We start from the raw sequence: 27,129 nt of genomic DNA, 5'->3' as shown, positions 1-27,129 counted from the left end.
TCACGCGCCAACGTATCAACGTTATACACTGCACTCCTCTTTCTCTCGGAGCTCCATCAGTACATCGAGCTCTCTCTCTCTCTCTCTCGAGCCCTCAGGGAATCTCAACGCGAAGAATAGTAAAGTATAGAAGGAGCAGAATGGATTTTTAATTACCCCGAGCTTTAACTTTCGACGCGCGCATGCGGAGCTGCTGCGAAATCAGTCTGCAACGTACGTATGCGCACATGTGTGTGTGTGTGTGTGTATGTGTACGCTGCTGGGGTGAATATACCCAGAGAATGAAGAAAGAATTCGGCAAGGCTTTTTATTTATGCGCGCCACGGTATACCGCCACTCCCGCCAGTTTCCAAGTACTTGATAAAAAAAAACCTGCAATCGACGTGGCAATTAATACTTTGATTTGCTCGTAATAAAAGACTTTAGCGATGGGTGCAGCAAAGAACAGCAGAAGGGGGAGGGCGAAGGGGGTATGAAACGTGACTCTTTGCGCTAATTGCGCGAAGCTTTGAAGAAAATCAACGAAGAAATGAACTATACAAACATACAGCGGAGTCGCTCACACACACTGCTGCACATACACACAGAAAGAAAAAGAGGAAGAGAAAGAGAGAATTTCGTGATCGATTACTTTGCAAGAACTAGAAGTTTATTGTGTGTGAATTGAGCTCGTGTGCGGGTCGATTGAAGAATTGCTTCGATTTTTTTCTCATTCCTATATATAATACAGCCAAATGCACACAGCCGTAATAGTTTTCTTGCTTTGAAAGACAAAAAGGCCAGTTTATGCGTTATTAAAACTGTATACGTTTTATGAAAAAGTTTTGGCTGACTATATATAATGCCCCACTCCACACACAAAATACGAGGGAAGTTGAAGAAAAGCAAAGTTTTTTTCGCAATCATTGGTTAGAAGTCTTAAAAGTACGCTGTGCGGAACGGGTAAAAAAAGGACCGGCGCGGAAACACACTTCGAAGACACAGCAGTGCCACAACCGTCGTGCACGCAGTACTGGAGCAAATTCGACGAAGCTTTTGAAAGAGATTAAATATATAAAATACATTAAAAATCGATTGTACTAATGGAACATGCTGGTACAATTGTGCATTCAGCGACTAGAAGAAAAAAAAATGTATAAATCCGATTTGTCTCGACCAAAACTACCAAAGGCCATTACCTAAAAGGGACAAAGTATACAAAGTGTGATTCACATAAATATACGTACGTACATAGAAATGTTTTAGATACGGAGGCAAAGACGCTTTGGGGTTAACCGTTAAAGCTCGGGCCAAGCCGATTGTCCAATGCGTTTCGTCGGCACCTACAGGGCTTGTATATTATGTTTGCCGATTGCACAAAGTTTCAGTTAATGTGAGTCTGAGAGTTTCATCGAGATGAGTACAGCAGAAATCAATTTGGCCATCGAGAGTCCTTCGAAATATCGTGGCAATGAAGAATAGATGCAAATTCTACAAGATCCTTTAGTTGAGGTAGCGAATTACAAGTACAGAATTTCTTTATAGAGAAAAATTCGATGATTTGCATCGTGTTTCCTTAGAAAAAAGGCAAAGCATAAAACACATTGTCCGGATACTGTAGTGAAAAAATGCATATCGTAAAAAAGATATAGGAACGACGAGATAGCCAACAATCGGCCGACAGGGGGTGGGTAGTAGGAAAAGGGGGAGGAAAATGCCGATCACCTATGCAGGGGCACTAACACGGGACGAAGTTAACGCGCGAGCCGAAGCGAATCGTGTGTAATAAAATCAAATTTGTATCGATTGTGCGGCGCGCAACTGTGCGTGTATGTGCCGCACTATACGCCGTGTCCTGTCTCTGTCTCTCTCTCTTTTCACCGAACATTGCCCTGCAACGCGATACACCCATATCGTTTGAACGCGAGCAATTTCTCAGGGATCCCTTTGGCGCGTACGCTACGTTCGATGCGTGCAGTACTACGCCGAGATTTTGCGCTCCATGCTCGCGCGTCGAGGGGGAGCTTTCGAATAATATCCAAGCACGCGTCACACGCTTATGGCTGGCTCCTGGTTGCGCGCGTATACGGCGGGGAAAAAGGATTAATTATTTTTGAGCGAAAACACGGGTAACTTGTTATGCACGCCTTGGCTTCGCCAAAGTAAATTAAGGTTTTCGCTCGTAAGCTCTCGAAGTACTCGACAAACTCTTACTTGCCAACGAATAATTAGTATATTACGAGTAATTGGTTAAGCTCGAAATATGATAGAGCTTTCAGAGAGAGAGAGAGAGAGAGAGAGAGAGAGAGAGAGAGAGAGCGGATTTTCGATTCTCATTGAAAGTGGAATTTCTCGCTCACGCTAATGAACGTTTTATTGTTTTCTGTATTGCAGGTGACTTTTCGCTACGCATCTATCCAGTGGAGCTGGAAGACGACGGTGTGTACCAGTGCCAAGCGTCACCGACGAACGACGGCCAGCCGGGCCTGCGCTCGCGTTTCGCGCGTCTGAGCGTGCTGGTGCCGCCTCAGAAACCAAAAATCACCCAGGGTAAAAAGCTCATTACTACCGAGGACAAGAAACTCGTGCTCGAGTGCATCAGTGTGGCGGGAAAACCACCAGCAGAGGTGAGAACCCTTGACTATACTTGTACTCTCCCTCTTTTGTATGTGTGCTAGTGTGTGTGTGTATAAAAAATATATATAGTTGCCCCTTTTCATTCTCTCTAACTCGAGTGTATAATTGCTGGAAATGCGGCAAGATTTACACTTGCTTTTACTTTTTTCTGCCCTCGTCAGTGTCAAGGTTTATACAAAGCAAAACTATTCAGACTTTGTTTCCAGCTCGTCGTAGCTTTTGTACAGCACCGATGACATACTATATTTTTTGCCTTCCATCTTTCACAAGCCACAAAGAATCGAAAATTTTCACGAGCCTTTCTCTCTTTGTGCATTGAAAATTGATTTCATTAGCCACGGACTATTTCAACTCGCTCGAAAGCAAAAGCGCGTTTATCTCTGAGCTTGTTAGCATAATTTCTCGACCGATAATTCGATTTTTTTTGTTTTAATTCTGCGTGCATTGTAAGTAGTTCGCGAGAGGGAGGGAGGCGCGCATTATTATCGGAACGGAACGAGCTTAAATAATCACCATTGCCAGCGGCACTCTCGGGTACACACATACATACACACACGCACAAGCGTGCGCAGTGACGCTATATAACTGCAGATAAGACACGATAATTAATCCTCTGTATAAGTAGATATGCAACTCGCTTTATAATTCAACTCTTTTTCTCGCTCTCGTGCGCGCATTATTCTATTAACACTTCTAGCTGCCTGGCCACCACTGCGAGCTTGCGAGGCTTTTTTTCACCAGGGTCATAACGAATTTATCTATCGATGAGAATATAACGCCTAGGCAGGGTGCAAGAAAAAAATAAAAGCTCTTTTCGAAGCGTCAGCCTCGGTCGTTTTCCCAGCTGTATAGAAGGTGTACATATATATTGGCCGCTCGGCTCGTTGTTGATATTGGTTATACACATATATACTATATACGCGTTCGTGTACGTATAAATATCGTATATATACGTAGATTGGAGATACGGGCCGCAAAGGAAGGAGCGATGGAAGTAATTTAGGATTGGGGCTAATCCCCGCGGTAATCAACGCTCACTCGCTCGCTCGCGCACCCGCGCTCATATATACACCTATGTATGGCGTGCAGTTCTGTGTGTTTGTGAGAGAGAGAGAACGAACCTCGAAGAGACGCCTCCGCATCCAGAGCGAGAGAGAGAGAGATAGCGAGAGGCGTTGTGTATCATCGGCCTGAGTCATTTTAATGAATATATACGAATACGCCGATTGACTCGTGTATAATCGAAGCGGGAAAGCTTCGCAGAGTAGGCGCGTCAAAAATATGCCAAGAGTCTATTTAGATTATAAGCGCGCGCGGGATGTTTACGCACTTTGATTTCCGCCAATGCCCGAAAAGCCATTAATTGCAAACGTACGCGCCTATATAAGCTGATTTCGTTTGAGAAGAGGCGGAGAGGCACTGCCGCGCGTACATTTCCGAGAGAGAATTATAATTTTAAGTACACACCCAGCTGACTTCGAGGGGGGAAGGAGGAAGAAGAAGCGACTACTTTCTCAGGCTCGCTACTTTGTACTTAGGCTCGCAGAGCTCTTCTGAAGTGCACGGAATTTTAACGGCTCCGAGCCGTGCGTATCTGCGGGCGTTCAATTTGAATCGGATTATATACTCTTGACCCTTAATCGCCGTCATCATTATCGTTGTTCGTCATCATCATCATCATTAGCATCAACAAAACATTTTTAATTGATGCTTTTAGTCGTTGCAGTCGTTGCTGCTTTTTTCGTGTGTGCATACGTGTGTGTCGTTTCTCGAGTAAATCCACGCCGGGGCTTTGTACGTCCATTTTTGCTTGTCGAAAAGTGCTTCTTAACCCTCGACGCAGTAGTCGTCGTTGTAGTCATGTATGCTAGACTCGACGCGTTTTGGCCTTGTCACATTGTGCATGCACGTCTGAAAATCGACCAAGGCCTCCTTGTTTGTTCTCTTTTCTCTCTTGCTCTGCCTTATCTCTTAAAAATTGTGTACTACTATACACACATGCACGTAGAAGTAGCTGCCGCTCTGGAGGCTGCAGAGCCCAGTATGCGCACGCTCGTGATACATACGTGTATTTGTGTGTATATGTGTGTGTGTGTGTGTGTGTGTCGGTAGAGTGCACGTACACGGGGACAATTGTACGGGCTGGCGCACTTGCTTTGAGCTTGAAGGCCACTTACGACGACTGCGCTATTTAAATCTCAGTGTCGTTAAGGTCTCGACGTTACTTCTGCCTCTGCTGCTCCGTCGAGTGGTCTTGATTCCCCTCCTTCTATCTTCGCCTTGGCGCATGTGTGCTCGCCGTATGTGTGTGGGTATGTATGCATGTAGTTTAAATACAATTAGGCCATATAATTACAGAGAGCGAGAGAGAGAGAGAGAGAGAGAGAGAGTGCAGACCCCCTCGTGTAATTAGCGATGTGTTTGTCCTCCCTTTCCCTTGTTTCGTGCTGTACATGCCCTGCACACTCTCAGCGCGATAGCTTGTGTCTCTGCGTCGAGTCAACGACGACTTTTCTTCATAGCTCTTCTGCCTCGTCGTTTCTCTTCTTCTTCATTATTCATAATCCACTAATTATTTCGGAGTTATACTGCCGCTGCTTCTGCTGCCGTATCTTCTTCTACTTCTTCGGTGCGCTATACAACGTCGGTTTTCATCGTTCTAATGCTTACGCCTGCTTCTGTGTTGCTGCGTGTGTGTATACAACCTATTCTCGTCGTTATCTATCTTTCTCTCTCTCTCTCTCCTTTTTCATTCTTGTTCTCTCACTGTGAGCTCATTAAATTCCATATTGTTAGCTGCTGCCTTAGCTTGCAAGAGCTACTGCTGCTACGCGTTGCTTCTTATTCTTTTTCTTTTTAGCGTTATCGCACGTTGATTCTCTAATTTATATTAGGAAGATTTACCTACTTGGAATTAATTATAAACTTTTTTCGCTCGCCCGGGTAAAATTTTACCGAGCTACGCCATGCCTCGAGACTGCTATTCTCTCGCGCGCAAAACGTCCGAGTTTGCTCTTTAGAAATGATTCTTATGCGTCGTGCTATGCTCACGCACGACTGATCGTGACAAAATGAATCATCACCTATACGTCGACGCCAAGTCGAGTTTGTGCCCGAGCTGGATAGGATAAGATTTCTTCTTCTTCTTCTTCTTCTTCTACTTCTGTTCTGCTTCGAGCGAGAGAAGGCGACGACGATGGCGACAGCCGCTTCCCATCCCGTGTCGCACGTTAGATAAGCTAACGCGTGCAGATGTGCGAAACAATCTTGTGCCAGCGAGTCGGACGATCGTGTCGCTTTGAAACGTGTACATAGAACAACGTATGTGTGTCTCTCTCTCTGTATATACATATATAGGACACAAGAAGCGAGGATTTATCGCCTCGGTGAGGCATCGAATACTCAATGAGCCACACCGCACTCGAAACATTCCGTGCGACCGTGCGATATAAATCGACCTGGCGTTTTTCCTCTTTCCCTCTCCGCTCCGCCTTCCTCTCCTTTTTTATTCCCTTTTAAAGACGTGTAAATGTACCGGAGCTTATATTAACAAGGGCAGAAGAACCAGTTGAAAGATTAGTTGGGATATATTTTGTACGTAATTACGATGCAATTAAGCGCAGCGATTGCGTCGCATAAACGCCGCCGCTAGCGCCGATTCGCCCCGACAGCAGTAGCAGTAGTAGTAGTGGTAGTAGTATATAAGGCCATACTGCGCACAGGGTGAAAAGAATTAAATGCCACTCGCTTGTTCCGCTCGCTCAACAGTCGCGAAGCCGCCAATTAAACTAATCCTTCTGCTATGCTCTTCCCCGTCGACGTGAATCCACGGCCACGCGATATTTTCCTTGGACGAATTTAAACCTTCATCAAGCTCTGCCGGTGACGCGCAGCGCTGCTTTGTTTTACTGATTTCCCTGCTCTCTCTTGCTCTTCCTTTCTCTGTTTTACTCTCATTTTGCTGTGATCTGCTTTTGCATTCGATTACTTTTAGCGTATTTCTTCATTGAGAATCGAAATTCAAGAGAACTGCGCGAGTAAAAAAGAAGTAAGGAAAAAAGATCCTTTAGTATGGAGCACGTTTGAACTTCTATGCATTATCTTTGAAGCTAGAAATATTTTAATGACTAAAAATACACGTACTTTTTTGTAATCACTTCAATTAAAGTATTTTAAGAATGGCATTTTATGCAGTGTACTTCTTCGAGGGATTTATGCACTATCGAGGAGGAAGCTTTAATGTGTTTTACGAGTGAATCGTATTACAAAAACACGGCAACTCTAGCTCGCTGAACAATTCCAAAATAAAAAAGAAGGGAATGAAAAAAATTCCGATCGATGTTACGTAATTTGTCCGGTGCAGAAAAATGAGCTTGATCGATAAAGCCGATATAGTTTTTCAATCTCTTCATCACTTTTAAATTACCTAAAAATCAGAGTACCCTGAAAAGTAAAGAATCTACGTAATGACACTGGTCATATTCTTTTTCAAAGTGAATTTCTGTCACACGATAAAAATTCATTTTCTGTCTATAGCGTGCGACGCGCGTGTGTATGCGCAAATGAGAAAAAAGATCTCGTTTGCGCATACGTCAATATCATACCGACTATATAAGAGATGGCGAGAGAGAAAGAGATAGATGCAAAACTTTATAGGAACCGTGTGCGCAATTGAAACGTCAGTTATACAGATAAAAGTTAATTTCTCTTACCTCTGCATCTCTCTGACTATTTTTCCGGCTACGAAATTCTTTTTAAGTTACTCCTAGAGCGGAGACAGGAGAAAACGTGCGCAATATGCATGTATAGCGATATCGATTGCTGCCGAGTGAAAATCTTTCTCACTCAGTCCCATGATCCGGGAGAGGCTGCAATTGAAAATTATGGCAATGTCGTCCTATTTCAGAGTGAGAGAACCGAGAGCTACTCAGCGAGCTATCTGATACAGATGTGCTCGGTAAGCGAGCGAGCGAGCGAGCGAAAGAAAGAAAGAAAAGAAAGAAAAGAATTTACTTGTTACCATAAAGGCATTTAAGGAAAGTTAAACGCTGCGATTCTTTGAACCTGTTCTATGCCCTATCTCTCTCTCTCTCTCGCTCGCTCACTCGCCCATTCCAATACGGTATGTACGGCAAATCCGTTCATACAGAAACTTTTCCCGGAAAAGCGATGTTTGCGCGTCAGCTATGTCGCACGGGATCGATATAATGATCGGACTGGATCGGTTGATTGATCCTGCGAGGGCAAAAAAATTACTCTTTTTCTCTCTCGCTCACAGTAAGCGCGCTAATGCACGTGTATATATCTACACTCTCATAATACGCTTGGTATATTTGATGATAAACAACGATTACTTTAATTGCACCTGTTGAGAGATAGGAGAGCTTGATCGATCGACCAAACAAGGCGTCATTGCGAGCGATTATATTCTTGAATAAGAAGAAAAAAAGTTACTAACTTATATGAAGCACTCGAAAGGCTCATTGGAATCTTATCATATTACGAGCTAATACATCCCCCACCCTATAAACCCTTCGACTGAATTGCGTGAGCATTATTAAGTCTTATTAACAAAAAAAAGAGTAAAGAAAAGGGGTATAAGCCGTTTCTTCTTTTTTGATTATCGAACATTCAGTTGGAAACTTAATTGAACTTACTAAAGCAGTTTACACGCTTTTGTGCGCCTCGGCTCTCTCTCTCTCTCTCTCTCCTTCTCTCTCTCGACTCGGCTCGAAGTAAAGCGAGCGAGCGAGCGCGTTTTTGTTCTTCCTGATGCTGCTGCCGCCGCTGCTTCACTTCGTTTGATACGGGAAATCAATATAATCCTAATTATACCGACCTGGTTTAATTCAGCGGCCAATGTAAATTAGCTGTGGCTTTTCTGCTTCTCTGTGGGTATCGTTCATACGTATCGCGCGCGCACACTTATACCCCTGCTCGTTCGATGATTTTTTTTCCTTTCCCGATCCTTTCTTTTGCTCGAATTAATCCCGCATTTAGTTTTCACTTCAGTTACATCATGATGGCTCGATTCGACATTTATTTAATGTACTTTATTCATTCCAACGAACAAGGTAATAAAGCGATCGATCGATATAAATGCACGGCGGCGATCGGCGGCGAGGGCGAGCGCAACGTGGATAAAAAAATAATCAGCTACACGGCAAGAAAATAATACCGGTTGCAAAGGTCACTCGCGCTGGGGCTTGTCGATCGTTTCTTTTATAAATAGGAAAGACATAGAGAAGAGCGAGCAGCGATCGCGTATATATATTGAAAAAAAACTGCTACCTTGTGATACCGAACCTTTAGTTGCGCGCGAGTCAGAATGGAAAAAAGAAAAAAGGTAGAAAAAAAAACACACGCGAAAGAAAGAAATCACGAAAAAGAGGAACAAAAGAGCCATCGAGCTTCGGCTATCCTTCCCTTCTGCTATTACTCCGGCTGGCACTGCCACTGCTGCTGCTGCTGGCGTTACTACTGTTACTAGCAGCTCTCTGGCACTAGTGCAATGCAGAAAGACGGAAAGAGAGACAGAGAGAGAGAGAGAGAGAGAGAGAGAGAGAAAGGGAATTTCAACGTCCCAATCAAGAATTCAGTGACCGAGGCGCTTAGCTTTGCTCAAACTACTATAGCAGTCAGTATAAGGAGTCCATCGGCTAGTTGCGAAAAAAACGAACAGCCTCGCACATGCATTCTGGCCAGCGCAAAAGCGAGAAAGAACGATAGAGATAGAGTCAGAGGGAGAGAGAGAGAAAATTTCCCCTTAATGAAACAGCAAGAGTCAATATAAAGTTGGAGCAGTCGAGTGGTAGAAGCGCATTTACCTTCCGCTTGGACAGGGCCGTTGCCTGCTACTACTGCTGCTGCTGCTGCTGCTGCTGCTACCATTTCGGCTGACTGGCCGTGTGGCATGGAAAGCTTTATTGTTCGCTTGTTAGTACATCAACGCAGACACACACTCACAGAGAGGCCAGAAGCCGCCTCCGTCGCTCGCATACAGCCGCACATATAGAGAAAACGTTTTATCGTCAACGGGAATCCGTCGAGTAGCCCGAGTACCGCTAGCAGCGCTATACTCGGTTACGTAGCCTCAAGGGTTCGACGCAAAAACTTTTTATTAGTTTTCCAAAATCGATCTTGCCGAGCCCTGCTACGCTATAACCGACCCCCAGTGCAGCTTGATTTTCTCAGCTGCTTTACTTTTTGTTTATAACTGCTGCTGCTGCTGATGCCGATGCCGATGCCGATGCCTGCCTCGTTAAAATTCATACTTTATACAGCAAAACCACAATATATAGTTTGCGCGAATACCGCGTGGCATGATTTACAGACGACGATAATGATAAAGGTTGAATCTCGATAAAATACTAGAAAATAAAAGAGAGCTATGCTGCAGAAGCGTCGGGAGCTTTGGCTTCGAGGAGTAATATGAACGACGACGAAGGAGCTAGGTCAGAGAGAGATGCACTGGCACGTGGATGCCAGAAAACGACTTTTCTGCTCGGGGGGTTAAATTAAGCGAAGGGCATCCGCAGATGGAACGAGTCGGGGCGAGCTTTTTCTTCTTCTTTTTTTTAACCTCCCCAGCGTATACTTCCTTCATTTTTCTTCTATAATTTATATATTTTTGGGCGCGCGACTTCCTTTTTATGTATTTTAGTACGACGAAACGTGCAGCGCCGCCTTGTCTACGTGTAGTAATTCCTGCCTTATTGCGCGTGCTTTGTCACCCGAGCCGATGATTCACCGTATCGTATATTATTGTTAGCGGCCGTGTATTATCAATTAACGCGCACTGAAAAACTTGTGTCACGGCACAACGAGGCGGTATAATTTTTTTCGACGTTTTATCAGCCGCGCGTCGCTCTGCATAATCCCTTCATCTGATACTCGTCGCGCGCATATTTATCATATCAATGAGACGTTAGTTAAAAAGCTTGGGATTTTCGCGCTCCCATTAAGGGCGGGGACGGCAAAATATTTACATATAGAAAAAAAATGCACAATGACACTTTGTGCTGAGCGGTGAAAATCCCTTAACGAGCCATTTATGGAGCGTGCACTTCGATCTCAATGTTATTATATTTCAGCGGGGAAATATAATTTTATCCGTATATATACGTACAAATATCGAAGGCAGCTGTGCGCATTTATGGCTTGGTCTGTGCTGGCGCGTATTAACTGTGGGCGAAGCGAATATCAGGAAATAAAAACTCGCACATCGAAAAGCGGGAAGGAGAAAAGAGCCGTGCGCGCGCGCGTGCTCTCCGGCAGAGAGAGCAGTGAAATAGGGCCAGTGCGAGTGAGAGAGAGAGAGAGAGAGAGAGAGACGGAGAGCGGGTATCTGCATGAAAATAAATTGCCATATATGCGGTTACGGTAATCATACGCGCACGCGCGTACGCAGCGCGGCTAATGCGGCCAGAAGCGTACTTCTTATCATGGCTCTTAAATAAATAGCCCCTGTTACGCGCTGCCGTAGTGCGCCGTACTCATGCTGTACTGCTACTGCCTCTGTTGCTACGCAGGGCGTGCGCGCAGGATATAGACCCGACCTTTTGGACAATGTGTACGTGTATGTGTATATTATACGTACGCATGTAAGGGAGAAGTTTCATTATCCGCTGGGCTCGTTAATATGATAAAGCACGAGCGATACGAGTATGTATATATGATATAATCTCGTATGGGCAGAGAACAGCAGTCCCCATATAGCAGCTCGGCCTCCGTGTAATGACAGTGTATTCGATTCCAGCCACGCAGGAGTTTGGTCATCTTTCTCGTACCCTCGGCACCCCCTGGGTGCCCCCTCCCCTACCCATCTTCTTCCCCAACCCATCCCTCAGCCTCTGAATCAGCTGCTTGGTAGAAGAAGAAGAAGGGGATCAACAATGCCTCGAGGGCGCGGCGCCGAGAAGAGAATCGCGCGGCTAATCCGATACAACTTTTTCTCTATCTTGTATCGGGGCGAATTGTCCATGTTGCCAATCGATCCTATTAATTCACCGCTGCTTTAAGCAGTACTGTGTATATAGTATACGGTAATACACTTGCATTACCTTAATTTAGATGCGCCACACCGAGAAACGTGGCAGTTGGGGCCGAAACAGCAGAAAGAGGTGAACGAGGAGGAGGAGAAAAAGCTCGAGTAGAAGACACGGCTATAGGAGTTAATTATAAAGAGAATGAGCTGTTGCTCGCCTGACCGTGTTGAGTTTTTACTACTTAGGTCTCATCTCTGAATGTTCGCCGGCTCGCCTCCTTCGTGGCCTATCTTTTTATCTTCCTCCCTCCTCCCTCCCTCGTTTAATTTACGTTAATTAAAAACTTCTCTGGAGAATAGCTGTCTAATTTTTAGCGTGTTCATCTCTTGCTGCTGCTACTACTGCTACTTGTTCTAAATAACTCGCTCTCGGGCTCGCTGCCACAAGTCCGCTTATACCATTTTATCATAAACACAAGTAGTATACGAGCTGGCGCGCGGCTTGGGATTTATTCTCAAGGAAAAAGTCTCGAACGAGATGTATATGTATACCCGACCAAAAAAGGCATTTAATGTATTTCAACGAGCAGTTGAAAGCTCCTCTGTTTCTGGCAAAGGCGTAAAGCGCGCGCCTCAAAGAAGCTCGAGCACGACTTCATGACTAATGTAATAAGAGCAGCAGCTTTTTCAACCATCTTGTAAGCGTCCAACGGCGGTATTTATATGCCCGGCTGCGCGTTGTAAATCCATTATAATCGTAAGGATCGCGCGCTCAGCGTGTATGTGTTACACGTACGCGGACATCTTGCTGCTGCGACTCTCTTTGGCTTCAGAGTATTCAGGTTAATCCTATTAAATACGAGGAGATCCAATAATTCTCCGATGATTTCACTCCTCTCTCGCTCGCTCCTCTCTCTATCGTACGTGTGTGTAGGTGGCGGCGCTCATACATGTACCGATGTCGGTGGTCGTGTAAACGGCTAGTCAAGCTATATAAATTATCCCTCCGACCAGACTATACAAGCCCTCTCTTACTCGCCTCTCTCTATATATCCCGAGCATGCATAAACCCGTACAGCATATATACACACAGCTAGAGATATTGGCTAGACAGCAGCGACGTATAGTATACAAATTCATTCTCTCTAACTCTCTCTCCCTCTCACGCTTTGCGTCGATTCAGAGCTGCTAATTTCCGATTCTCTTGACAATGCCCAGGCCCTGTTATCGATGCGATGCCTCGATTATGCCTCCCTCGACAAACGTGTAAATCATTTTCTTCTAGAATCGCTCGTCTCTCTCTCTCTCTCTCTCTCTCTACTCTCTGTTACGTAGAGCATTGTTATTCACGCGTGTAAGCCAAGATAACATTTTTTATGTCCGCGCGCCTGATCTCTTATGCATGTGCACACAGGTATTTTTCGTTGTACTGCCTGGTCAGCTTGATTACACATTCATAAAGTCCCCGAGGGACGTTGCCTCGAAGCGTTTATTATTATATGAGCTCTTGTGCGGTGGCAGCGGCGGCGGTGGCTGGTCAACATCACTTGTAAATAACGAAATTCTCTTCGTTAAGGTATCGCACGTGCGCACCGCCGCGGTGAGGAAGGATAGATCCTAGCTCTAGATATAATACCTGCACACAGCCAGGCTATAATGCATATAGGCCAAACTATTTTATTATTATACACATACACATACACACACACACATGCGTGTCGCTGCTACAACACCGAGGGTCTGGATGATAAATGACATTTTGTATACACATCGTCGTCGATGTCGTTGTTCTTCGCGGCCAACAATTTCCCTATTAATTGCGCGCGCGAAGGGTGGTTAAAAAAAACACAGCTCGCCCACCAAAGAAAATATTGAGTTTGTATGTTCGTTAAATTACGCGCAGCCGGGCTAAATTGTTTTTATTGGCATTAAGTTTGTTATCGCCTAACGCGGTCATTCAATTTTAAAAATGTTTTTGCATAAGTGAAAGGCACGCGCGCGCTCGCTGGTCGCCCAACGCGCAGATATAGAACTGATTTATCGTTTAATCTTTTCCGCCGCGTATATCAGAAATTTTCATTCAAATTAAAAAGATAAAACTACGCACTGGGCAGCCAGCGCAACTCTCTTTGCATATTCAATAGCACCGACGCGCGGTAAAAAATCAACTTCTGTAGCATCGACCGACGATAATAATGGCACAACAATGAAAAACGCAACGCGAATATAAATATAAAAAAGTAATTATGCTAACGACGACGATGATGGAAATTAATTTCGCGGTCGCTGCAACGCAAGCTCCGGCAAATATCATCAATTAGTCGCGGGAAAATAATGCTGCTGCCTCAATTTAGCCCAAGAAGAGTATATGAAACATACTTTGCAATTCATTTTTTTTGCGCAGCCCTGCAATTTGCGAGCATAAACACAACAATTACACGCGGATGATTTCATTTCTAGTTGCCGATCCAACGCATAAGTATAATTGTCCACGATAAATCGCCGGGTAAAGCTTTTGGGGAGCTCGCGGATCGAGCTTTAGCTGCATTAGGTAATGAAATCGAATGAGAAAATGTGAGCACGCATTGTTTATGAAGGTACATTATTAGAGCCCACGAAAGGGGGGAATTTGCGTACGACAGAATTAGCACGGCACACGATGTATAGTTGCCATTTCTGTCTCTATTACGTTTTTCCGCGGATCATGCGTTTAATTTTGCACCGCTGAACCAAAATTAGGGCATAGATCGTAGAGCGTATACCCAATATAACCCTACGTATTACTGCGTATTAGGCGGAGTATTTGTGTTCTTCGAGGTCGAATTGAAATGAATGGTCAGAATCAATTAAAATAATTTTAGGACAAATACAAATAACGCAATCAGCAAGAAATGCATCGTTGAAAAAAAATTTCAATTTTACGTAGAGTGAAATATAGACATTAATAAATTGGCAAAGTGATAATAGTTCCATAAGTCCGAACACGGTTTTGAAGGAAAAAATTTTCAACTGTGTTGTTGAGATCTTGATATAAATGAATGTCACTTGCAAAAAAATAACGAGAGAACAATTGAATGAATAAACGACGCATCAGAAATAGATATGAATTCGACCTATTGAGAAAAAAACGACAACCTTAAACTTGAATATCATCGCGATGTCTGTCATTGGAAATGCATTCCGAGCTTGCGAAGAGAATAAAACACGCGAGGCAAATTACACGGAAGCTTCTGCGTCGCCAGGCGCGAAAAGCTCGCGGCGGAGCAAATGGCACGTCTAGTCATCGTCATTTTCACTCACTCAAATTGGTACTCGAGCGATCATCGTTCCCGTATGGCATTACAACTGTTATTCGGTGCGTTGTTGTGGTTCGAGGCACAACAATGGTGCATCGGGCACAGCAGGGGCAGCGGCAGCGCCGGCAGCAGCAACGAAGTTATAATAAAATTAAGCTCGCAACGTGCGGAAGATATGCAGTGCGCAGTGCGCAGTAGCAACAGTAGCACTAATTAAGCAAGTAACGCGATAGCCACATTATGGAATTACTCAATGAAAGGGGAGAGCAGGCGGGGGGTTTCAAGCTAATTTTCATCGCTCGTCGGAGCATTGCCCAACAAGCCATAAAGAGAGAGAGAGTGAGCGAGAGGCATTAAATTCGTATGCGTGAGCTTGCAGTAATAGCAGCGGCAACAGCGGCAGTATAGCAGCAGCGCTGGCATCATCATCGAATTGCCCAAATAGCCGGTATAGTATACAAGCGGCAGAAAGTTTCAATCGCGCATATAAACGCGGGGTGTGTAGATCTGGAAAATGTGTACTATTTATATACGATCATAATGAAAAGATCACAATATAATGTACGAAATAAGCGCGATGACTTTGCAGCTTTATTTAAGCTTATTAAAATTTTCTCGTACGCCCGTACTACTTACCACTACTAAGTTAAAGCCACAAGATAGAATAATCGTTTTCCGTACAGCGACATACATTTATTGCATTGATAATTATTTCTCCTTGTTTACGCGAGCTGGCCAAAAGCTCACTCCCTGTCTTTCTCTTTCTCTCTCTCTCTCTCTCTCTCTCTCTCTGCCTCTCTTGCTCTAGCTCGTAATATATTCGAAAAGAGCACTTGAGAGTAGTATTATTCTCAGCGTCTCTTACTTTTATAATATGATTTTCGTGCATATTCTGCATATCATCCTTTCCTCGTGCTTTCTCTCTGGCCTTCCTCTCTTTCTCTTGTAGCGGTGCTGCATTCGCATTCTCCACCTGAGTTCTGGCTCCAACGCTTTTGCCCCACTATATACATATACGGATAGAATAAATACGACTGAGATAGTCTGTATATATGCACAAGTATCAGAATAACTGTACTAAGCGAAAAGGTTGCCTCTGTCTCTGTCTGTCTGGTTGTTTATGTGAGTATGTGAGTAAGTTTGAATGTGTTGGCGTCTATATACGTATTCGAGAGAAAGAGAGCGCGCGACGTTATTCTGGTCAAGTAGCTTTTTCCTATAATGCACTTTTATAAGAGCACAAGAGAGTGAAAGAGCCAACCTGCACAGTGCCCACACACACACATATAAACACACACATATACTCGCATATAGATACGTACAGCTCGTTCGCGAGGCGGAAATTCGCGAAATTCCACAAAAGCGTTTGGAGCACGTATATATAACCCTCGATCCAGGGTGTTATCCAAAGCTTTAGCTGAGAGAGAGAGGAAACTACAATACGAGCATTATGTAATGTATATATATTTTTCTCTCTCACTCCAACAGAGACGCCTGCATAATGTTATTTTGTTTATATACATATAAATAGATGCATCTAGCCGAGAAAGTGCTCATATATATAATGCATTCGCGTGCAGTGCGTGTCTGAGCTTTTTTTGTGTGCATTCCCCAGTTCTCATCGGATTGTTGCCGTAAGTGTACATCGCGATGTTGTGTTTGTACATGTGTGTGTCTGTGTGTGTGTGCGGTATCGAGTCTCGCGCAAGGCGTATACTTGCGCGCACGCCAGATATATATAAGGGCGCGGAGATGCTCTACAGTTTGCCGCTGTGCTACTGCTCGAAACGAGGGAATAAGAAAATACCAGCGAGTATTTATAAATAAATGTATGCACTCGTGAATTATAAGCAAGTATCCTCGGAATCTTTCCATCTACTCCACGCGCCACGCGCGCGCGCAAGCAGATAGAGAAAACGACTGCGCGGGAGAAATAACTGAACGCGGTAGAACGTATAACGTACTGCGTACAAAAGGGAACGCCAAAGTTTAGATGCGCAGAAAGGAAAAGAGTAAAAAAGAGAGAGAGAGAAAAAAATGAGTACTTATATGCCTGGCGTAGATATAACGATGTATGGATCATTCTTTATTACTTCTCGAGTGGCAGTGTAGCAACGATTCTCCACAAGTACCAAGTACACATTTTACGAGTAGTACGCGAGCATTTGTACCATTGCAGTTTATATACTATATATATGCCCGCGCGATACGAATAAATGAAGATCAAGGCAAAGCTCACGTGATTTCGACACATATCCAAGACGCGATATTTCTTTTATACGATCTTTTACGTATAGGCACACGTATACATATACGTCGAGCATAATCACATTAACTCGCGGGCAACAGTCGCTTACGTTTTCCACTCAGCTACGTTTATTATACGCTTGCGATCGCTGCGCGTGCACTGCACAGTTGTAATAACGCCGCTGCTCGGCCAGAATAATTCCTGACGCGCTGAATTCAAGCCAACCCCCCGTCTCCCTGTTTCGATCCTCGATAGAACTAATAATCACCCGCCCACACACACACTCGCGTTCAAACACCCTGCAGTCAGCAGCACGAGAGTGAGTTGTGTAGTGGCCGCACGTATATGTGCCACAGCATACATAGGCTGCGTTGTTGGCCAGCGAGAGATTTCCGATCGCTACAGCAGCATCGCGTGAAAAGTGCTTTAGAGCAATTGCCTTCGCGCAACTTGGAATAAGAGCAGCCACGAGCTATTTTTTTCTTTTTTTTCTCGTTTTTTTTTTTACCGCTCACGGCACGCTTGATCAACTGCCTTTTGTTTTTTTAACAAAAGCCCGCGCTCGGTGCAGCGACCACTGCCAGAGCTGGCGATGAGCTCGCGAATTCGTTGTTGAAATATAAATCGAGCCCGCTCATTTGTAAATGAATCACAGGCAAAGAGTACGGCAAAAATTTCATTTTGTTGGACGTCTGCACTGTGCTCGTTTAACCAATTACGTTGATAAAAAAGTTAGCCAATCATTCGCTAAAATATGAAAAATTCAATCGCAATCATTATTGTAAAAGATGAAAAATAAATCTAATAATGTTTTTAACTTGAATTCGTTGCAGATAACGTGGATCGACGGCCTGGGCACGGTACTGCAGGAAGGCATCGAGACCCAGCACTTGCAGCACGAGGACGGGCCTTTATACACGGTCAAATCGATCCTGACGGTGACGCCGCGCAAGGAGCACGATAACACCACCTTCACTTGTCAGAGTCAGAATGCGGCTGATCGTACGCCGCAGAATGCCAAGCTGCTCGTCGAGGTAAATACTACTTTGCGTGTGCATGCTATGCGCTACCTCGTCCTCCCTCCCTCCCATCCAGCGCAGCTTATACATATAACACGTAGCCTATAGCCTAGCCCACGTACTAACCAACCCTTTCTCCCTTACCCTCCTCCCGTTTTACTACCCAGCGCTGGGAGCTAATAAACCTTATACATGCATGTGTGGCAGGTAGTATATATATGCACACACGCGCGAGCGCACGTGAATCTTCTCTCTTTTACTCGTCATATATAATATTGTGTGCGAGTACACGTCGATGATTGCCAGCTGGGTTAAAGCAAATTTTGCGCCATATTAATTAGAACAAAGGGCAGTGATGATTTTGCGCGTTTCGCATTTTGACGTTTCGCTGTTTTGCTTGATTATATACGTGGTACGCGTTTAACGCGATACATGGCTCTCTCGAAAAAATTTCATACCTCCCCGGCTAAATTAAAGCAATCGAACAAATTTTGCACGTGTATACTCGGTTTCTCTCGCACAGTGAAACAAAAAACCGCGTCGATATACATGAAAAGTAAAAAAACAAAAAACAGGTAAAAGGAGAGGTGGGTGATGAAAAAAAAAGAGCCAAAACAATTAATAATCATACGGCGCACGTACACTATTAAAATGTAAAAATGAAGCGTGCGCGTGCTCGTGCATGGCTGCTGCTACTGTTGCTGCAGCCCCAACTCCGCGTAGTGTTTGATAAATTCATTCCTGCAAAAATATTTCAACGGACTTGGTGTGTTTGCGCTTTATGTGCATATCATAAAAATTGCGCTCGTCCTGCGAGCCGAGTATACGCGTGTATACGCCATGTCAGCGCGCGACTCTCATTGGTCGCTCTCCTTCGTTGTGCACTCGCTGCACACTGCAGCGCGCAGCAAGCCATGCAATTCAGGCATGCATATAGCCGGCCGCCCGTTAAAGTAATCGAATTTCGTTGAAAAATGGCGTTTACGTGTACGCAACACTTAATCAAACAACGATTTTAATTTCGCGCATTTGCCAGCGGAGAATCAGAAACGGCTAAAATCTATATCTGGTCGATCCGGCCCGCGGTGTAGCAGCCAACTATAGTCCCTCGAGACGAGTCTGAACGCACTCGGTCTGCGTACACACTATACGGCATGGGAAACTATCGCGCGCCGAATCCAACAACAACTGTTATTCAATTACAAAGCAGCCCGGAACACGCGTGTATTGCTGCTGCTGCAGCTATGGTCCTATTTACGCGCGTACTACGCGTGTATTTGGCGCAGTTACGTAAACTCGAGCAATGAAAACTACTCGACTAATAATAAGCCGACTCGCTTCACCCCCTATTCGATGGAGCTACGGAGCGAAATAGCAAAAAAAAAGAAGCAGAGCCAGCCGTAAAATAGAGGCAAAAAAAAGGCGGGCCTGGCTCGGCATACACAGTACAGTACAGTACGCCCCCCACGCGCTCCTCGAAATCTTCATTACGCGTGCACACACGCGCGCTATTTTTTCTTTTATTTTTTTCTATCCGCGAGCGATTTGCATGCCCGCTCGCGCCGAATTCAAGATTTTCCCTTTATATACGGCGTGGCGCAGGAAATAGAGCGAAGTCTCTCTTTCTCTGTCTCGTAGCCACTCGCTCTCTGCGCTATATAGAGCTCCCTCGTAGCCTAGTCTGTTTACCGAAGTTTCCCCGAGCGCGTCAGTGGCAGCAGTCAGGCTGCTGGCGGAGTAGTCAGGGCAGGCAGTGCTGCGCGCAGCCCGTAGGTTGACCCAAACACACGCGTTAAAAAAGCTCGTCTTTCTTTCGGGGGGAAGGGCTTGTTTAGCTCTGCGCGCTCTGTGTGCAAAACACACACACGTCCATTGCACACACACAAGTGTGTGTATGTACAGAATGGCGTATTTATATGGAAGAATAGGGAAGGAAAAAAGAGTCGAGAAATAAAATAAAAGCCTGGGCTATTGCTGTAGCGCGCGCGCGGGTTATGGCTTACGTACAGAGAAGAGAAGAGAGTGAGTTGGTATTCTACTTTGTATTCTTGTGCGCAGGTCCGTTACGCGCCAAAGGTTTCGTTGAAGATTCATCCGGGTCTCGGAGTGAACGAGAGGATACGAGAAGGATCGGAACTACGATTCAAGTGTCGTACAGAAGCCAATCCACCGAAAATGGAGTACAAGTAAGTCCGACTTTTTTCTCTTGTTTTTTCTTCTTTTCTTTCTTTCTTCTTTTTTTTCTGCTGTTTTTTTTCTAAGCATACAGATATCCTGCAAGACTGACGGAGCATACGTGCTGCTCCAGGTCTCTCGCGAGGCTGCACAGAGAGAAGCCCCGAACAAACGAGCACTCGAGCGAGCGTATCGGACGCTTCATTTATCAGAGCTATTGATCATCCAACGGCACGCAAGCCAATTGAAAATCTCGTTAATTTTATTCGTTTGCGCGCGCTTCCGAGGAAATATTTCGCCTCGGAGCTTTTTTCCAAATGCGCACGCGTCGATGTAATAAAATTACTGCGCGCGGCTAGAGCTCGAGCTATAAACGATTCGTCTAGTAATGGTGCGCGCGTTGTTGGTGGCGGGCCGTTAAATACTAATTTTACATTCGCTATATCGATCGCACCGCACCACCGCTCGGACTCTATATTCGCGTATATATAGTCTCGCTGCAACGGAAGCTATTTTTTTTTTCTTTTTGCTTTTCGTTATTTATTTAACCAAACGGTTGCGGCTCGCTGCACCGCTGCTGCTGGTGCTATAACTGGCGCTGCTGCTGGTGCTGCCACTGGTGCAACTACTGCTACTACTACTACTACACATACAGCCTGCAGCGACGGAGGCGTACGAGTGTAAATATGCCGATATTTGCGTATCTTATCTAGTCGGCACGCAACTCTCTCTCTCTCTCGGGCGCGAGCTGATTCATGCGAAAAGGGCGTGCTGCTGTTATTGTGATTTCATCGCGCGACACTGATTATCCTTGAGCAGTAGCAGCCGCAGCTGCACCGCACCGCACTGCACATACGCTGCAACAGTCGCGCTTATCGTTAATAACTTTCGTTCGCTCGTTCTCGTGACTGCGGCATTTTTTCCTTTTTCATTTTTTTTCCTATTTTTTTTCGACTGGCTCGCGCATATAAACTGCAAAGTATATGTCACGTTTATGCGAACAATTTAGCAGGTGATTTATTTAGCTTATGTCGCGGGATATGTACAGTAAACGTAAACCGAGTTTTTCCTTCTATATATGCCCAACTAATGGCCGGCAATTTGATTTCATTTCGTCGCAACAGATGGTTCATCAACGACAAACAAGTCGTCGGGGACTTCACGACGGAGATGGTGATCCACAACGTGACGCGCGACTACCACGACGCCATCGTCAAGTGCGAGGTGACCAACGACGTCGGCAAGAGCGAGGAGACCAAGACGCTCGACGTCACCTGTGAGTATAACTCTGCATAAATTGCACAACATCTACATTACTACTCGTTAGCTCTATATATATATATGCAATATAATATGCAGCCGCGCAGAGAAATCAATGAAAATTACACGCGGCTGCGTTAATGCTCACGCGATAAGCCGTGCTGCGCCGCGCGCGATTTATCTTCCTTAGAGCGAGGCGCCCGGCGTATATTACATTTGCAGAAGGGCGCGCGTGCTGCAGCGCGCGCGCAAAGAGGAATAACTGCGGTCAGCCAAACAAACATTAGCACCGCCGCACACTTATATAGGCGGCCCGAGCACGCCACCCACACACTCGCGCGCGCACACACATACGTACGTACGCGCGTATTCGATCACGGCCCTACGCACAACGTTATAATTAAAGTCGCTGCGTTGCGTTATTGTGTTGTTGAGCCGCGCTGCAATTATAATAACAACAATGCGCTCCTCCCTCCACTGCTCGTGCATCATTGGATTTTGATGAATAATTAACAGATGGCGCACGACTAATATATTTTGCTACGTATTAGCGGCCGCGCGTACACACGTATACTATACTCAATCGGGCGCGAGCACAGCACGGGGCTCTCAGCTCTCTCGGGCTAACTCTCGTCGATTCTACCTCCGATAGGAAATTATTTGGCCGAGATTGCGTGTGCGGGCGTCATCGGGCACGCGCGCGAGATGATCATTTGTACAAATCCTCTCGGCGTGCTGCTGATGCTGCTGATTGAATGCGGCCCTCGCGTACAAACAAGTATCGACGCGCATAGTTATGCTGCAGCGCTCCGCATGCCCAGCTATCTACATGGTAATATTACGATATCAAATAAAGCTACGTCTATATACATATATCGACGCGCCGGCCGATGCAGCCTGTATGCACACTTGAACTAGATACGCGCGTGTCCGTAAACACATGTATATGTAATACGCGGGCGTCGTCGTGCGTATACACAGAGAGATAGAGAGGAAGAGCCTCGAAAAGTGCTAATAAAATTAATGGTCAATTCCGCGAGAGTAGATATAACTGCGAGCGCGCGAGGCATCTATATAAATGATAATCCATTAAACCACGGTTAAAAATCCATTTGCCAGGGCGCAAATGCGAATGAAAGACCCTGTTTCGCGTCGCTGTGTACTTCATTCCGCGCGCGCACTGCCGAGCGCGCAACACTATGGCAACTGGTCGCTTCATTTGCTATTCGAATGCGCGCGCTCCGCTGAATACCCGCAACGAGAGAAAGAGACGAGGACAAAATCCGGAACGACACACTCTTGCCCTATTCATTGCAAAAAGATGTAACAGCATCGAGTTCTATCTCGTGATGCGCATGCGGAATGCTTTCGAGGACATTTGGTTTCGCGAATGCAGGACAGGAAAAGAGCAAACGAGTTAATTATGCACCACGACTTTTTTATTCAACCCTGTTTTTTTTTTGCTTCTTTTTTCCATATTTAATGCGCTCAGATGGACCACAATTCCGGCACTCGCCCGTCTCGGTGCAGTCGCACTACGGGGCGACCGAAGTTTTGCAGTGCGACGTCGACGGCAATCCACAGCCCGACGTTTACTGGACCTTCGAGGACAACAACAGGGTAATGGCTACGTCGTCGAACGTCAGTGTGATCGTCAGGCCCGAGACCGCCGGGCGTTACTACTGCCACGCCAGGGTGCCGGGCTTCCCCGAGCTCACCGGCTCGGCCAACATCTTCATCAGGGCGCCTCCGACCATCGTCTCGCAGAGGACGCAGTACGTTCCCGACGAGGGACTCGTCAAGGTTAGATATACACTACCATTGTTTAGCACTGTATTCACGAGTGATTCGAGGGAATAAATGAACAAGCTCGAACAAAAGATTTCTACGTCGATCGACTTGTCGACGAAATGACGAAAAATTGTTTCGGAGCTAATCACTGTCGCAGCATCGAGCGACTCTTATCGGTTTTAAGCTCTAAAAATCAAAAGCCAAAGCACAAAAAAAAGATGCAAGCCAGCGCGTCCTGCGATGGCCTATTTAGGGCTATTAAAGACCAGTTCAGCGAGAAGTTGGCCGACTGATCGTTAATTATAGCCAGGCTAAATTGTCTTTAAAAGCTCGGTGGGGCCGCGACGAGCGTTTTGCTCCCTGAAAAGAGAGTGACCTCCCTTGACAAATAGTCTTAAATTGCTCTTATTCGGGCTGCACGCCGGAGAATATACGTATACAAGCCCACAAGTACACGTACGTATATGACACGTACACGGAATCGTGCAATTAAAGCTTTTTACAAGCTCTCTGGGTCGAGCTTGAGAGAAGGAACAAAAAAAAAAAAAAAAAAAGAGAGAGAGAAAAAAAGATTGCATTGAAACAAAGTAAATAATTGGAGCGTCATGTGTGTGCTGCAGGTTCAATGCATCGCCATATCGGTGCCCAAAGCCGACTCGGTCATCTGGAATTTCGCCGGCAGGGAGCTGAATTTTTCCTCGAACAATACGCCCTTCTACAGGCACGAGGAGTACGAGCCGGAACGAGTAGTCAGTACGCTGACTCTGTTGGATCCAGCCTCGATCTATTTCGGCGATTACAATTGCACGGTCCGCAACGCCTATGGCAACGACTCGGCCATAATCAAGCTCACGACTCACGGTAAGTTTATCCAGCTGCACGACTATTATACGAGACGGTTCTTGCACGTCCTCTGCTGATCGCTGCACCTATATACATATAATATTATATATATAAAACATCTCTTCTATACATAATTTGTCGAGTCGTATTTTTGCCCCCGACATCGGACCTTAGAAAATCGATCCTTCATTATGGGTATTGGAAGAGAGCCGCCGCCATCGCCGCGCTGGGGCGTCACCGCCAACGCTGCCCCGATGTTTATTTTTAATTTTACGCTTGATAAATCTCGGGGCTCTAGCGATGGCGCGCGCGCGAAAAAGTCTATAGCGCGCGTCATGTAGCTCTTGGCTCTTGAGAGCGCAGCTTTTATGTATGTATATATCGGAGAAATTGCACTTGGCGCGAATTTAATTAAAAGAAAACGCGACGATCGACCCGAGACACGGTTTTTTCTTGTACATCCCCCCGTGCTCGCACGAAGATGTCCTCGCGTCGAATTGACTTTTTATTAGCGCTGTTGATCTTTCATCACTCCTCACTTTTTTTTATTATTCTCTCTGCCTCTGTGTGTGTCTCTCTATCTCATATTTGCTCAACGTAATGGAGCTGGTTTATTGTACGGTTGTAACGAGATTATGATCCTCTTTTTATCGCGCTTACAAATATAGAAACGCGAACGATCGTGAAAACGCATATATTTCTTCTCGCATCAGGCCGAGCGCGTTGTAATTAGATCGGTGCCGTGGCTCAATTTATTTTGCGGCAACGGCGATGAAATGAATTTCGGAATTTTAGCGTAATATTCTATTCCATACAACGAATTTCATTACATATCTCTGATGCACGGCTTTCTCTCTATATATCATACCAGAGCCACAGACGTACATATACGCGCGATATCAAATTATTTCCCATATCTATAGACATGCATTTCCGCACAGACTTCTGCAGGAAAATACCACTGATTATGTGTAAAATCTTTATGTGGGCGCGCGTTTGTGTCGACGTCGAAAATCGTTGCGAAATCACGCGTGTATATATTATGTAATCGATGAGTGAATAGTATAGTAGGGAACAACGATGAGAAGTATAGATACCTGCACGTACGCGGTGTTCTCATATCTCTCTTGTTCATCATCACGCTTTATTTCTCTCTTGAGTGCACTAAACGTTATTAAACGAAGCGTCATGATCAGCTTTGATTCCAGTTAACTGGCAGCTCATCCTCATCGTCGGCGGCCTCGTGGTCTGTCTCGTCATGATCGGCGTCATCGTCGTGCTGATCATGCACTGCCGAGACCGCAGCAGCAAGCAACCGCCGCCCAAAGCCGCCCAGGCCCACGTGCCCGATATGCGTAAGTACATACATTCCAGCCAACTATACATTTAGGAAGAAAAAGCTCACTCGATCACCGATAATGTACAATGATTGCAGGCGAAACGGAGTCGAACGGGGACCGATATCGCGAGAGCGACCGCAGCAGCAATCTGTCGGACGTGAAAGCCGACATAAGAGCGGGCTCGAGCGTGAGCAACGCCGAGAGCGTGACGGCCCTCGACAGCGAGGGCGAGGGCTCGACGCGTGGCATGACGTCTCTGGCTCTCGCCGGGCCCGTGCCCAATCCCATCGGCGGCTTCCGCTACAGCGCCGAGTACACCGAGCCCTCCTTCCCGCCAAAGAGCCACGTAAGTACCTCCAAAGATCTTATATACATATAGTTTATATTATAGTCTGTATACGATGATAGAAGCGATTCAGGATCGGGGAAGGCTATTTGTTGACACTCGCCGCGCCGAAGCCGGCGATTAGCCTTTCAAATCCGTCGGAGGGGAGGGGGGCTAACGGACTTTTCGGATTTGCAATAAATTACTCGGTCGTTGGGCTGGATCCTCGTCGTCATTCGGATAGTGGTGTGCGCGTCGATCGTCATTTGTAATTCTAATAAAGGCCTGTGCAGCCCTACGTGCTGCTGCTGCTGGGGTGTTTCGTGTGTGCGCCTGCAGCGGCGCCAGCCAGAGAGCTGCTGCCGAGCTTTATGAAATTCGAATATGCTCCATCTCTATCTCTCGTTGCGCGCGCGTTGGCAATTTCGAACGGTTAACTTTGTGTCATCATCTTGTCGTAGGCTTGCTTGCGCGCGGCGCACGTTTGTAATATTGAAGCAAACGAGCTTAGCTACCTGCACACGCACACGACGCGATGATGAACGTGCTGCTGCTATATACGCGTCCTCTAGCCATGTACGTACACCTACGTATGTATAGCTTCATCAAAATGTCTCGCAAAGCACCGAGCCGAGTAACGACGCGCCGCGCTACCTACCTACCTACCTACCTACCTAGCGCGCTCCAGCCCATATTGTACGACATATAAACACGTCTCTAATGCGATCCTATATGCGTGTGCGCGCGCGCGTCGCCGCTCGTGCCGTGCATTCTTCATCATCATCAGAGCCATCAACAGCATCAGCTGCAACAGCAACAGCAGCAGCAGCAGCAGCAGCAGCAGCATCATTTCCTTGGCGATAATCACGAGCTTTGTGTTTGGCCTGTGCAGGACGGCAGCAACAACAACGGCTACGTGTCTTACCTGGATTATTCGCGCGACTACATGCCGCCCCAGAGCCAAGTGGCGCCGAGCATGGGGGCGTCGCGCGAGTCCCTCAGCAGACTCGCCATCACGCATCAGGGCTTGCACAACAGCACCAAGAAGATCAATCTCAGCTCGGCTAATTTGGCGCCGAACTCGCCCCAGGGCACGCCCAGTATCGATCCCAGATACTCGGCTAATTACGGCAATCCTTATCTCAGGTAAGAACGCCATACTCTCCATACGCAATATCTGTCTTTGTTGCTCTACGTCTACGTAGCACGCGTTTCATATCCGATTCGCGG

General features: G+C 45.9%; 1 protein-coding gene across 4 annotated transcripts in view; it reads left to right on the top strand.

Moving 5' to 3' along the window:
- LOC106651272 (irregular chiasm C-roughest protein-like) overlaps positions 1-27,129 on the top strand; it is a 105,418-nt gene that overhangs the window by 76,246 nt on the left and 2,043 nt on the right. For 3 of the 4 annotated variants that reach the window (XM_023458748.1, XM_023458746.1, XM_023458749.1), the window contains exons 3-11: positions 2,374-2,606; positions 17,980-18,180; positions 20,224-20,351; positions 21,465-21,616; positions 23,093-23,403; positions 24,012-24,252; positions 25,431-25,589; positions 25,670-25,920; positions 26,792-27,045. In XM_023458748.1, coding sequence (XP_023314516.1) covers positions 2,374-2,606; positions 17,980-18,180; positions 20,224-20,351; positions 21,465-21,616; positions 23,093-23,403; positions 24,012-24,252; positions 25,431-25,589; positions 25,670-25,920; positions 26,792-27,045 — 1,930 coding nt within the window. The remainder of the gene's footprint in view (positions 1-2,373; positions 2,607-17,979; positions 18,181-20,223; positions 20,352-21,464; positions 21,617-23,092; positions 23,404-24,011; positions 24,253-25,430; positions 25,590-25,669; positions 25,921-26,791; positions 27,046-27,129) is intronic. The other variant, XM_023458747.1, reaches the window with a different exon arrangement.

Source organism: Trichogramma pretiosum, unplaced genomic scaffold (assembly GCF_000599845.2).
Source record: "Trichogramma pretiosum strain Unisexual culture from Peru unplaced genomic scaffold, Tpre_2.0 scaffold55, whole genome shotgun sequence".
Taxonomy (NCBI): domain Eukaryota; kingdom Metazoa; phylum Arthropoda; class Insecta; order Hymenoptera; family Trichogrammatidae; genus Trichogramma; species Trichogramma pretiosum.
Note: the sequence above shows the minus strand (reverse complement) of the source record. Positions and strands in the feature narration are given on the sequence as shown.